This window comes from Penicillium atrosanguineum, assembly GCF_028827265.1.
Source record: "Penicillium atrosanguineum strain IBT 20685 chromosome Unknown utg000001l_segment0_segment0, whole genome shotgun sequence".
Classification (NCBI taxonomy): Eukaryota; Fungi; Ascomycota; class Eurotiomycetes; order Eurotiales; family Aspergillaceae; genus Penicillium; species Penicillium atrosanguineum.
The window spans coordinates 2,159,206-2,172,881 of record NW_026623133.1 but is presented as its reverse complement, the minus strand read 5'-3'; the positions used below and the strand labels follow the sequence as shown (position 1 = coordinate 2,172,881).

At 49.3% G+C, this 13,676-nt stretch overlaps 6 protein-coding genes across 6 annotated transcripts; 4 read left to right on the top strand and 2 right to left on the bottom strand.

Moving 5' to 3' along the window:
• Nucleotides 1-118: 118 nt before the first annotated feature.
• Nucleotides 119-331, bottom strand: N7443_000845 (BIG/ATPase V1 complex subunit S1; the record flags this gene model as incomplete). The annotated part of the gene is made up of 1 exon (XM_056880901.1): nucleotides 119-331. The coding sequence occupies one exon, from the start codon at nucleotides 329-331 to the stop codon at nucleotides 119-121; it is 213 nt and encodes a 70-aa protein (XP_056746139.1).
• Nucleotides 332-505: 174 nt separating this feature from the next.
• N7443_000844 (uncharacterized protein) lies at nucleotides 506-1,024 on the bottom strand (the record flags this gene model as incomplete). The annotated part of the gene is made up of 1 exon (XM_056880900.1): nucleotides 506-1,024. One exon carries the CDS (start codon nucleotides 1,022-1,024, stop codon nucleotides 506-508), a length of 519 nt encoding a protein of 172 aa, XP_056746138.1.
• A 720-nt stretch (nucleotides 1,025-1,744) lies between these two features.
• Nucleotides 1,745-3,128, top strand: N7443_000843 (dTDP-glucose 4,6-dehydratase; the record flags this gene model as incomplete). Its single annotated transcript, XM_056880899.1, has 3 exons — nucleotides 1,745-1,917; nucleotides 1,971-2,509; nucleotides 2,572-3,128. 3 exons carry the CDS (start codon nucleotides 1,745-1,747, stop codon nucleotides 3,126-3,128), a joined length of 1,269 nt encoding a protein of 422 aa, XP_056746137.1.
• Nucleotides 3,129-4,582: 1,454 nt separating this feature from the next.
• N7443_000842 (uncharacterized protein) lies at nucleotides 4,583-6,296 on the top strand (the record flags this gene model as incomplete). The annotated part of the gene is made up of 3 exons (XM_056880898.1): nucleotides 4,583-4,979; nucleotides 5,033-5,916; nucleotides 5,970-6,296. The coding sequence occupies 3 exons, from the start codon at nucleotides 4,583-4,585 to the stop codon at nucleotides 6,294-6,296; spliced, it is 1,608 nt and encodes a 535-aa protein (XP_056746136.1).
• A 689-nt stretch (nucleotides 6,297-6,985) lies between these two features.
• Nucleotides 6,986-8,533, top strand: N7443_000841 (uncharacterized protein; the record flags this gene model as incomplete). The annotated part of the gene is made up of 1 exon (XM_056880897.1): nucleotides 6,986-8,533. One exon carries the CDS (start codon nucleotides 6,986-6,988, stop codon nucleotides 8,531-8,533), a length of 1,548 nt encoding a protein of 515 aa, XP_056746135.1.
• A 1,368-nt stretch (nucleotides 8,534-9,901) lies between these two features.
• Nucleotides 9,902-11,013, top strand: N7443_000840 (SANT/Myb-like DNA-binding domain-containing protein; the record flags this gene model as incomplete). The annotated part of the gene is made up of 2 exons (XM_056880896.1): nucleotides 9,902-10,141; nucleotides 10,201-11,013. The coding sequence occupies 2 exons, from the start codon at nucleotides 9,902-9,904 to the stop codon at nucleotides 11,011-11,013; spliced, it is 1,053 nt and encodes a 350-aa protein (XP_056746134.1).
• Between the last annotated feature and the right edge of the window lie 2,663 nt (nucleotides 11,014-13,676).

Below are 13,676 nucleotides of genomic sequence, written 5' to 3'. Positions count from 1 at the left end.
TACTTTTCTTGGTAACGTTCCATTAAACTTGATATATCATTGAATTTCAGATTAATTCAACGTTCGAATCGGGTGCTGCCGATGAGAGGTTGACCCTTGCGACATTCTATGAACAACCCTATAGCCCTCTCTTTGCCATGATTTGGAAGATCTCTTCGAGCGCCTCGCGACGCTCCTTGACCTCGTACCCGTACTCTCGCAGTTTTGTCTGCAGTTTTGTTGCATCTAAGATGCAAATTGCACGCGGAGCCTTTAGAGTCGCTAGCATCTCCTTCAGCTCGAATGTTTCCCACTGAAGATCGGGCCGGATGTATTGCTTGGCCATCTTCATGATCTCGACGTTGCTGAGTTCACCGGGCGTGACCTAGAGCCATGGCATTAATAACAGAAAGCAGATAAGGTACACTAGGGCCCGATTCAAACTTACAAAATTGTATATTCCAGTCTCGGAATTTTCTGAGAGAATGATAGCACCAGGAAGCAAGTTCGGCAGAGCAGTGCCAGACTACATCGAAGTTAAGCGGTGTTCCATGTCGCAATAAGGTTGTAAGGAAATACTCACACCAGTCAAGTCCAAAATTTTATCATACTTCAGCAGCCTAGCGATATGGTTATTGCGATGGAGGTCTGCGGCCAGAGGAATCCGCATTCGGAGGAGAAGGAGGTTGGGGTAGTGGCCAATGGTCTGCTCACTGAGCAAGCGGCTGCGGTGATACCAAGCGCCTTTGAAGAAAGGCTCTTCGGTTTCTGCGAATGGCGCACGGCTTCGGACTTCCTCCTCGGGTAGGTTGTAGATGCAAGCAGATCCAAATTGCGTGACGTGGATGCCCAGCTGGTAACAGCAGTCGACCACGTTGAGCGCACCCAGAACGTTTGATCGGAAGGTTTCGATCTTGTGGTCTTCACACCAGTCGGCATTGGGTGTTCCTCGTACCCCGGCGGTATTGATGACTCGCGTGGGCTTGTGAACGGTGAGTTCACTACATGTGTCAGCGGGACCTGTTTGCAAGAGGCAGCAAAACATACCTCATCACCTGTTCACGACTCTCAATTCGAGCATTTGATATAAAGACTGTTTTTCCTTGTGCTTGAAGGACCTCTTTGAATTGACTGGCAATCCAGCCATTTCCTATCCACGAGTAAGCCTGGAACATTCAAAGGGCGACCAAGTCCACCCACCAAAAATCAGAAAGCTTTGAGGCGGAGCGATTGATCCCATTGTGTCACTCAAAAAGTTCCAAGTATATCAAAGTCTTTCAAAAGATTGCTGCCACAAGTAAGGAGACTGTTTTCTCCCTCTCGGAAAGACCATCTTATAGTATTGGCCATGGGCGATGCTGATTTCATCCCGAATCTGAACACTCAATTCTAACTCTGACTCTGAATCCGCTTTTTCCTTTCATGACTCTGGAAAAAAGGCATCGCTCGATGCGGAGATCGGAAAGTTGTCAGCGCCATAATCACCACTCTCACCAAACGGAGTCATTCCGAGTTGGGGGCCGAGACCACCGGGAAACGAAGTCACCCCCAATCACCAATTTGGACGCAGCGAAAGGGAGAAAATCACACCCAATCTAACCTCAAGTCTGACAGAGGATCTGACAGAGGTTATCACAGCCACATTTCTATCGCGATGCGTTCGGGGGGGTGAAGTATTTGAAGGTCCTGCACGCCGCAGGAAAATCGAACATCCAGACCACAGCACAGCAACTTCTTCACTTTCAACGCTCAGTTCCCAGACATAATGCCTGCTCTTCGCTTCCTTACTCCTCCTGGAAGCCCACCTGTCAAGAAGAGTCTTGCGCTCGCTACTGGGAGAGCCAGTGACCTTGAAGGTCAACGCCTCATCGGCACCACCCGATTCGAGCCTCGAAGCGATGTGAAAAGCATTCTGATCACTGGAGGTGCCGGGTTCATGTGAGAATACCACCGAATATTCCAATCGATTAGTACTTACATGGCCGATTTAGTGGGGGTTGGGTCACCCGACACTTAGCAGTGCAATACCCGGAATACAAAATTGTTTGTTTCGACAAGCTCGACGTTGTCGCTTCTCTGTTCAACATCAACTGTCTGGAATCTCTGCCAAACTTCCAGTTTGTACGGGGCGACTTGACGGACCAGGCGGCCATTGCCAGGGTTCTTTCGGATCACAATATCGATTGTGTGATGCATTTCGCAGCGTGTTCGCATGTCCAGAACTCATTCGACGATCCCCTAAGCTTCACTGTCAACAATGTCATCGGTACTCAGCAGCTGCTTGAAGCCGTTCGTCACCACAAAGGGCCCCAAGTAGTGCGCCGTTTTATTCATGTCAGCACTGATGAGGTCTATGGAGACGTGGTGGAATCGGCGTGTGACGAAACCAAGCAATTCATGCCCACCAACCCATATTCAGCTTCCAAGGCTGCTGCCGAGATGTATGTCTGGGCTTATGCCAAGTCATTCAACATCCCAGCTCTCGTTGTTAGGAGCAATAACGTGTATGGACCTGCTCAGTATCCCGAGAGTAACAATGCCACTTCTGAATGTCTGTTTGGGGGAAGGATGAATACTGACATATGAGATTAGAAATCGTTCCCCGCTTCTGCACTCTCCTGATGCAGCAAAACCCCCTAACAATCCAAGGCACTGGCTTGAACATCCGCCGCTACCTCTATGGAGCCGATGCTGCTGACGGCTTCGACACCCTTCTGCACAAGGGTGTCATCGGCGAAGCATACAACATTCAATCTTCCCACGGTATCACCAACCTCGAGGTCGCAGTCCGCACACTCGAACTGTTCGGCTACAGTCCGCAAGATTTCACCCGCTGTTTGACTTGGATTCCTGACCGCCCCTTCAACGATCACGATTACTGGGTCGATGGCTCCAAGCTGGCTGCATTAGGATGGCGCCAGCGTGTGCCCTTCTCTGAGGGACTGAAGGCATCGGTCAGCTGGTACCGCAAGAACTTGGATTCTTGGTGGCCTGAGGTTTCGAAGACTATCAACGTCGCGTCGACCGTGACCACTGATATCCATCACTGTGGTACTCAATCCACTGCGAACCAAGTCGAGGATATCTGTGACGGCGAGACAATGGGGGAATCATCTGGATTGAGCACACCTGTGATGGTATCCGCGTGATATTTATCATGCAGCTTGTACCAGGGGCAGGGTGCAATGGCAGACGAACTCCGGTTTGGGGTTTGCGGAGTAAAAGGTTGAGTCTAGACGTTTGAAGTTTCAGTTTTGCGTTAATTTATGTCGAGATCGGTCTGAACCTACTCTGAGAATGCTATTTTGTTCTGTTTTTTTTTAGAGAAACAATCTCCTACTACATTGTGTGTTATTTGTTGTTAGGTCCACCCTGTGTGTAGCATACCTACCCATTTAGATTCTAACGGCGCAAGAATTGCGAGGCAGTCTATTTTTTTATATTGAAATTCCTGGAATGAAAATATAAGAATGATGCATTGTGCTTCGCTTTTTGATGGCAGAGACAATGCTTCTCACCCACAAAACTTCGAAGAAGTGGCCTAAAAATTGTATCGACCGTTGTCTATTCAAGTTACTGTGCATGTAAATGGGTTTCTAGCCCCCTAGTTTGTTCTTTTTTTAATTATGTTTTAACTACAAGCCCGCAAAGTCTCCGAACCAGAGTGGTCAAATGTCTAAGTGTTAAAGCTGAATTAGAAATCGTCGGGTTATCAGATGTCCGATTCTGTACTATAGACAACAATATCTGCCCGAGCGGAGCATTCATGTATATTACTAATAAATTTCATGTTCATCAATTTGTGCTTCTCAATCAAAACGACACCTACGAAACTATTGGTTACATTTCAGATTAAGAATTAAGAATTCAGCCCTGGCTCCATGTAAGGGACAGGGAGAACCTGACTCCGTTTAAGTGGGCCTGACTCCGGAGCTCCATCGAGACCAATAGTCAACGCCCAATGCAATCGAGAGGCGGCCCTAATCATTGTCGTCTACTCAAAAGAGGCAAATAACAAATAGATTTGGGCAGCTAGGATCCCTAAGATTGAAAGATCAAAACATTGAAACCAACAAACCCATGATCTTTATCACTTGCCTGGCGTATTCACATTCCGGAGTCAATTGCTCCCATTAGTCTCCGCCCCCATTGCACGACTCCGGCTAGACCTCCACTGATGCGCACTAATTCGGTGGGTCCCGTCCGGCATCGGCCAATGAGTGAACCATCAACCCCTGTCATCGGCTCGTTTTCACACCGCATTATGGGCCTTGGTGGTTTTATGTGTCCGAAGGCCGAGTTAGCCCGTGAAAAAAAAGGTGTCCGATCACGCTGACCAAACTCCAGATCTGTCTAGTACAACCTTGACCGGGGTCGTCCGTAACATTATTATGGGGAGTGTTCAGTATAATTACCCCCTTCCTCCGTGGGAATGGGTGTACATCAGATCTCAGGAATTATTTGGAAGATCAACAAAAGTTGGATCCTGAAGTTTGTGCCTTGAGAACCAGGCACCGGCAGCAACCATCTATTACACCAGTCTCAGTTCACTCCTATCCAAAGATCTCGGCCCAACTTTGATTGAAGTCATTTAAAGGTCGACATGGAGTCCTACTTCCAGAGCCGCCGTATTCGCCGCGAAGCAGAAGAAGATCTGGCCAACGTTCAAGCCAAATCTGTGCGCACCAGTACCTCGTCGCCCTCCCCAGAGGCAGGAGTATTAGAGAAACCAGTCGTCTTCGAAGATACTCCCCTCGTACCCGGTGTGACGATCTCCCAGCCAGATGGCGACAAGGGTGCGGTAGTCTTCGTGGTTGGCTGGAGGGAAAACGACCCTAGCAACCCGCAGAACTGGTCTCTGCTCCGCAAATGGATGGTCATGTTGACTTGCTGTCTTGTTGCCATTGCAATGACAGTCCCCTCCTCGGTGGAGGGCGCGACCCAAGACGCCTTCGATGCTCACTTCGGTGTAAACGCCATGGCTGGATCTATGACGACCGGTTAGTCTATTCTTCTCATTTTGAGAGCACCCCGTACTAATAGTTCCGGGCAGGTATCTTTCTTATTGGAATTGGTGTGGGCTCTCTGTTCTCAGGACCGTTTTCTGAGACCTTCGGCCGCAACATCGTCTACTTCACTGCCCTGATCCTCGTGATCCTGTTCATCATGGCCAAGGCGCTGGCGCCAAACTACGGCGCCGCTCTCGCCTTCCGATTCATCTGTGCTCTCTTCGCAGCCACCCCAATGACGGTGGCCGGTGGCACCGTCGGCGATATTTGGCAGCCTTTGCAAATCCCCTTCGGTCTGCCCTTGGTCACCATTGCTGCCTACTCGGGTCCGATCCTGGGTCCCGTGATCGGCGCCTACACGCCCAAGATTGGCTACGTGTGGGCCGATTGGATCTCGATGATCATCGCTGGCGTCTCTTTGGTCGTGGTTATGCTTGCTCAGCCTGAGACCTTCAGCCCTGTTCTGCTGGAATGGCGCGCGAAGCACCTGCGCGAGCTGACCGGTGACAACCGATACCGGGCAGCCCACGCCTCCACATCTGCGGACTCCCTCGGTCCCCGCCTGCTCAACAATGTGTACCGGCCCTTTGTGATGATCTGGACTGAGCCCATCATTTTGATCTTCAGCTTCTACCTGGTCTTGCTCTACTTTGTGCTGTTCACCTTCCTCAACGGCTACCCCTTCATCTTCGCCAACGTATACGGGATCAGCACGAGCTTGACCTTCGTTATCTTCGTCGCGATGATTCCCGGTGTCGTTGTCGCTCTGGCTATGGTCCCTTTACTGTACGGCATGACGAAGAAGGCGGCGAGACAGGCTGAGGCTGAGGGCAAGGCTTTGCAACCAGAGGTATCGCTCTACTGGGCGATGGCCGGCGCATCGATCTTAATGCCAGTTTCCCTCTTTTGGATGGCTTGGACCTGCTACGTAAGTGCTTTATATACCCTTCCTACACAACTTTTACTAACATTACCTCCCAGGCCGATATCAGTATCTGGTCGCCGATTGTGGCCTCCGGCGTCTTCGGCTACGCACTCGTTTGCATCTTCACCACGACCTATATGTACATCATCTTCGTGTACTTGCAGTATGCAGCCTCGGCTCTTGGATTCATGACCTTCGCACGGTACGTTGTTGCTGGTGCCCTCAGCCCGGCCTCGGTCAAGATGTACGAGAACATCGGTCCTCACTGGTCGGTGACCATTGTTGCTGTGCTTGCAACCCTCATGGCACCCGTTCCTTATGTGTTGTACAAGTATGGACACAAGGTCCGGGCCATGAGCAAGAATGCCGTCAACAAGGCGTAGATACCCACATTGTTTGTTTTTAGAGTGACATGTCACGAGAGGGGTTTGATAGAGATTGGTGTTGTTGAAGAGGGTGGCTTCGAGTTGGGGATTTAACGGACTATTTCATACTTTGCATAGCATTATTTTCATAAACCAAGTACTTACTTAATGAACATGATTCCATATATACTCCTTGATCTGCTTGTGCAACACTGGATGAGAAAAGCGCGTTTTATAACCTCGTCTACCTTTGTCGACTCGTTTCTCGTGCTTGTAGTGGCTTGTTTTCCTACTATAGTGACCTCGGTGGCTTAGATTGAGATACTCCTCATAGCTGAAATGTATTTCGAAGGTTCAAGTGAGCTCCCAGTTCTCGAGTACAATTTGTGATTGGATTCATGTCGATGGCCTTTAGTACCATCTTTACGCCGCGATGTTAACGGGGGGAGCAAGGTTCAAGCAATACAAATAAAATCCAAATACATAAATGACTCTGGTTGACTCCGGTGACATGCGGTTAACACTCTCGCAACACGGAGTCACGTAACAGCTCGACTCTTAACTCTGCAAGCCCATTAATTGAACGCTTGGTAGAGGTAGGGTTCCTCGTGGCCGGGGTACGCTGTCTCAAGGGCAATGAATATAAAAATCAGTAAAGTCTTCTATGAACGATTCACACGTGGGACTTAGGTCTGTACAACCTCACCATGACCATCCAACACGAGATCCGACAAACGGTGAGTCCGCTAGACTTCGTCCCACCCCTCAACTACGTCCGTCTCGTGTTCCCCCTCCCACTTAAATCCAACGTCGATGACAAAATCGTCTTCAACGATCTCCACCACGCACTCCACAAAACCTTCGTCCAAGAACCATGGGTGAGCGGCAAAGCCTTTCGACAATCGCCCAACACACCAGGATGGCGGCCTGGTCAGATCGAAATGCGCTATCGGCAATACTCACTACACGATCCACTCCCGTACCAGCTTCGGTATCTCAAGCTTGAAACGGACTGGACATACGACGACTTCAAAGCTGCCGGGTTCCCGAGTGGTGTTTTTCCGGAAGAACTTCTGCTGCTGGACGCACCCAGGTTGGGCGACGTCGACGTTGCAGGTGCCGATATCTTTCTGGCACAGGCCAACTTCCTCTCTGGCGGAGTTCTGTTGGCATTGACGGTGTCGCACTCCACGATGGATGCAGGCGCCATGATTGGGCTGATGAAGCTCTGGGCGGAGAACTTTCGCGAACTGCGAGGTCGCGATGAGGGAGGCCGCGTCGCTCCGACACCGTACACGTCTATTGACCGTGACCATAACCAGCCGGATCGGATCTGGGAGAAGGAAACTGCTCAGCGGATACTGAAGAACAGCCCCGATGACCCGTGGTTACGTGCCTTGGTCTGTCTGGACTTGGGCCAAGACAACGATGGCCCTACGGGTTGTGAGGAGGGCCAGAAAGCAGCCATTGAAGAAGAGACGCAGACCAACGAGCGCGTGATGTTGAACAGGGTCGTGTTCCTCTCCGGGCCAGATCTTGCGGCTCTGCAGAAAGAGTGCGCTGCAGAGTCCGTGCTCCCCGGCACGCCTCCGCTCTCAATTAGCGATGCAATCCAAGCGCTGCTGTGGCGGGTTCTGATGAAAGCCCGGGTATCAGCCGCGGAAGCCCGATCGAAGCCTCTCCGTGACGATATCTCTGTGTTTGAAACCCCGGTCGATGTGCGCAGCACGTTCGGACAGGGGTTCCCGCCTGCATACCTTGGCAATTGCTTTCTCATGAACACGGCGCGAATGCCGCTAAGCGAGCTTCTGGATCCCTCGACTTCACTCGGTCGCATTGCGCAGGCTATTCGTCAGGGTGCCGCCCGGTTGGATGGTGACGCTGTACAGGATGCATATGGCCTGTTGCGGGCGACAGGAGACCTTTCGCGGGTACAGGGACGGTTCGTGGAGAGGCCGGACTCGTCTGACGTGTTGGTTTCCAATATTATCTTTCTGCCTTTGGAGGAGATTAATTTCGGGGATCAATATTTCAGCAATGGGGGTACACCGCAGGCACTCCGGGTTCTGCATGGACAATACGCTGCGCGAGTTCGACTGGCTCACGTTCTTCCTCGCAATAAGAAACACGGCGGTATTGAAGTGAGCGTGAACCTGTTCGAGGACGAGTTTGAGTATCTCGACAGGGATGGGCAGTTCAATCGGTACCTTGTGTCGATAGAACCCTGCAGGCTGGCTAGGGCGGATTGCGTTTAACATCGATCTCACTGTCGAAGTTTTCGGTCTTGCAGGGAATATAATTCCGATTCTCCACAACACCCACTCATGAGTTCTACTTGTTTGCAATGTCTTCTCATACGATCCACCGGCGGTCCGCCGGCGATCCGCCGGAAGGGCTGACGTGGCGTACTAAATTAAATATACATAGTTCCAAAGTACGCTTCGAAGATGCAGTAGAGACACGCGCAAATATCCGACGTAGCAATTAGTTCTTGTTCCGATCGGCAAATTCGAGATTTCAACAGAGATTGTACAATTGTCATTTCTCTTTCGGAAGTTATTTGACCCCCGATCATCGGGCCGCGAACCCTGCGGCTCTACCTTACCGCCACTGCATATCACTTCTTCCCAACATTCTTTTCTTTCTTGATCAAAATTTTAAGAGGATGTATGGATCTTCCGCATGCTGCTACAAGCGAATATATGCTCCCTGAGCCGTAATGTACTGCGTAGGTGCGATTGGGGAAGTCTACGCAAATTTTACAAAGAATAAGCGTCTCAACACTTGTGGGGGCACGAGCAATCACATGTATGAGTTTCATGCCAGTCTTGGCAGCAGCGTGAAGCGTTCCCACGAATTCCCTCATAATTTCGAACCTTTTAGCCTCACAAGGTCCATCACGATGAACCCGAAATACCTGCAACATCTGTTGGCAATCCATCGAAAATTTACAAGGCAAGATAAATATTCAGGTTAAATTTGAATATATCTACTTAGGTATTGGTTGCACCTATCTCTTTGAATGCGTTACATTTACCTCTGCCTGAGTCAAGACCCACCTCGCTACTGCCTACGCGAGGTCCAATTCTGGCTAGCATGCCTAGAGATAGGGGTTCATACAGGGGACTAATGTACAAAGACTTCTACCGTTACATTTTTCATTTTGTGTGACCGGTCAATTGAATGGTGAAATCTCGACTAGGCCTCCAACCCCCACTGCTTATCTGGACAGTACATATCGTGCTAATTTTGTTGCATAATTGACTCAATCATAGACCAGGGATGGTGCAAACAGACATACAATAATATTCCACAAAACCTAGTCAGGGAATGAAAATCAAGCCGGTCGTCTCTCAAAAATGTATATAAAATGGCACAATCCCCCAGAAGATCACCGCGGGACCGGACGGGCCGAGAACTATAAACGCCTCACAAGACAATTCATGCAGGTAATACAATCCTAAATACGGACAGGTGGCGGGAGGATTTGGCCCGACTCGAGAGCTCGTATCGGTGTCCACAAATAAGGGTGAGATTGGGCAATCCAGACCAATGCCGACCATACCTATATATCCAAGGGGCTTCCACCCAAAGGCAAGGAGATGGTAGTTCTACAACTCGTCATGAATCCTTCAGATCTTGCAATTACTACACTTACGCCGCACTCTGTCCAAAAGCCGCTGAAGAAGGGCAATTGGCTGCCCGCAGAGGATGAGCAGCTCCGGGAGGGGGTGGCCAAATATGGCACGCGCTGGGTCCTCGTTGCAGGAGAAGTCGGTACTCGTAACGGAGACCAATGTGCAAAGCGATGGAAGGACAAGCTCAGCCCGGATATAGACCACAGTCCATGGACGCGAGAAGAGGTACACTAACACGCTTGATGGTAAAATCGAAAATGCCCGAGACGCTGATCACCATGTAGGAGAACCAACTGCTGGAACTGGTTGACCGGTACGGTCGCAATTGGAAATTCATGGCCGACATTTATCTGGAAGCACGCGCGCCATTGGCGCTGAAAAACCGGCACGCGTTGCTGATGCGGCGGCTCAAACGACAAGGATCGGGGTCCACCGAGTCCAACGGCAACCCCGAGATCCCCGCTGCCCTGGTCTTTCCATTACACGACACGGCCCCCCAAACCATCAACGACATAGTTGAATCTGCCAATGCCTTGATGGATGGAAGTGCCAGCGACTTGGTCATCAGCACGTCGCCCCGGATCTCGGCGCATTCGACGATTTCTTTCCGAAACGGGCTGGGTTCCTCGGTGGAAACAATTACGGCCGATTTCCCACAGGAAGAGAATCTGGGGCCTGCGCAGGCAACGTGCAAAGGCACGGCTATTGCTTGGGACGGCGAGAATGTCGATTGGCAGCAGCTGATTTTGGACAGCATGATGGATGTAGATGGAGTGTCCGATCCAACCATGACCAATCCCTGGGAGGTAACTGATACCTCCAAAATGGCTGTCGTCGCAAGCGATGCTCCACGTCCCTCGTCTTGGAGTGACTCGAGCGATAGCAGCAACAGCACTGCATTAAGGAGTCAAACAGGCTCAAGGTCCTCTGACAGCAGGAGCAGCATCACTGGCTCCAAGGTCAAATTCTCCGTCACATGCCAGCGAGGCAAACTGAAATCAGTTGTCAAGCACATGGTGGACGCAGCCATGGCTGAAAGTGCAGACTTGGCGACAGAACAAGACCAGGTTACGTTGACCTTGCAGTTGAAAGGTTGAGACGGCCTAAGTGTGTTGTTATGACCTTTATGTCAACAAATTTTAGAAGTTCACTACGAAATCACCTCCTACACCAACATCAGGACTGGGGGATAACTAACAGCGCTGGGCGGGTGCAGAATAGAGGTGGTATGGGGCGGTCAAGCGGCGGCTTGCTGTGCAAAGCGGTCATTTTCGGTGTCAATTTTACAGGTCCTCGGATTCTGGGTGTTAACTACGTGACATTCTCCTCAATCAACTATATCCGTGCTAGTTGAATATGCTTAGTCTGAATGATTCCCTGCTGTTCTCTTGGGCATGGACAATAGTACAGTCACTAACAAAATCTGGTTCCTCCCTAACGACCGCTTTTCTTTTCACGGGACCCACTGCCAAGGCCTCAGCGCAGATCTTTTATTCAACGCCCCATACTAAGTTGCGGGCCGTTAGACAATGCACCGTGACGCTTCGGGCTTGGTTCGAAGCACCCCGCATAGCCGCATATATTTAAAGCGAGCTTTATCGGGTTAAAGAATACTACTACTACAATGCACCGTGTATGGTACTGTGGCTCCCACCGTAATATTGCATTCAGTGGTTTGAAAGCTGGGCGGTAAACGTTGATGGCCACGGTACTAGGTAAGAGACTTATCGCGCCCTGGTGCAAATTTTCCATTCATTCAGAGCAACCGAGCCTCAGATGTGCAAGTGTTTGGCAGAAGTTGGGAATTTCAGGTGCTAGGTCACTTTGGTCTAGATACCTTGCCGAGTAAGCAAACCCGGTAGGAGATATTACTTATGATGTTATTGATTACCGCACTCGCTTTACTGCTAAGAACAAGGGTCTGGAAGCGAAGTAACTATAAGAATATGGTGTGATTGAAAATAGGGGTTGGAGGATATTCAAAGACGACAATATGATGAAACAGAGCTCCTGAATGTAAAGATTTGTTTAAACATCGTCTGAGTAATAACCGATGATGATGAGTGGCTGTATATGCCCGAGATGGACCCAATTCAGTCAGTATGACCACCAAGTATTGGTTTGAAACATGCTTGTCCTAGTGATACCAGTGTGGAAATCTACCAATACAAGTACAAGTGGCTGTGCGAGGCATCTGTGGCTGTGTAAGAAATTGGGCGCGACATGATAAACCAATACCATATTTTCAGTACAGTGTCAATTACAATACTACAGCCTTTGTTCCCCATCTGCTTAGCTCTCTTTCTGTTGCAGGATCTCCTCTACAAGTGGTTAAAAATCTTCCATATCTGCCACTTTCATTCAATGCTTGATGGCGGAGCTAAGTCTGGTAAAAAATTGTTATCAGCATTGGATGGATGTTTCCATGCAGTTTCCTTTTTTTATCATCCAGAAAGCTTGCTGTGGGTTAGTTGAACTAGAGGATTGTGAATAACAATCTAGAACAGATTATAATATCCCAAGGCATTGAGAAAGTGATTTATTTTACTGCACATACGTTCGAATCGACTATAACGAGCTCAGAAGCACGGAGGTTAAAGCCAATCATCTACATAACCCCCCTCACTTTAAAGACTACTATTTATGAGCAAGGGCATTACTCTTTAACAAATTGCGACCAAATTGAATGTGATCGAGAACGCATCGAACACTAGCTAAATTTCTCAGAACGATTTTCCTAAGAAACAATTGATAGTCCCATAAAACCAAGCATCCACTCATTCAAGTCCGCTTCCCGTATTTTCACCTCATAATCAAGCAAGAAGAGTACCAATGGGAAATCCTCCGTCAGCAAGTCGCAATTCGCTGGCATCGATCGTTCAGCACGCCTTTTACAAACGAGTCACGCAAGAATGGCTTATCAAAAAGTACATCGCAGAAAAGAGACTCTTTTTAGAAAGGCTTTCGAATACTCCCCGCAATGTGACGCTGATATTCAGCTTACTGTACGGATAAAGAAGACCGGCTAGGTCTTTACTTTGACTTCGAACACGGAAGTGTGGCCGCTCTCTACAGATCAGCTGGTATGTTATCCTCGTAGACGCCTTTCAATGCCTACGTATTGGCCACTAGCCAAGCAAGGTCTTAAACCACCCAGTACCGATTCACAAAACGACAGATGAACTTGTCAGGAAATAAGAAACAGGGTATTTTCTTTAACAAAACCGATATCTTCAGTTCAGATGATAGTGACGGGCAAAGCATCGCAGAGAACAGCAATATAGATGACTTGGCGTTATAATTTCTGATGTGTGACCTTCAAAGTAGAAAATGCATGCGAAGCTCATCGAAGGAGAATTCAGACCTTGGCAGTATATGGAAGATCGTGCGTGAAATTTCTCTTGGCCTTCCGTAGTAGCTCGGTAGTAGCTAGGCGAAAACTATGGTGAATCAGAATCCAAAATTCCTTAGTGAACTTGCGGGGTTATCTACATAGCATAAGGAATGTCAGGGTCCTTAAGTGAATTGCATCAGGACAACGCGTGGTGCTTTAAATAGTGAAACCGGGTAAGCATGCACGAGCCTTTAAGGATTCCTAGGAGGTCAATGGCTTCCAGGACCGCTATCAGATCTCCAAGGAGAATATTATTAAGGTTCCAGGAATACAGGGTGCCTTCCTAGGAGCGATCAGTCTCCCAGGGGCTGGCAGGCCTTTTGCTGGGAATGTGCCAACTCCTAAACATTTCCGCCGGAACCTCTC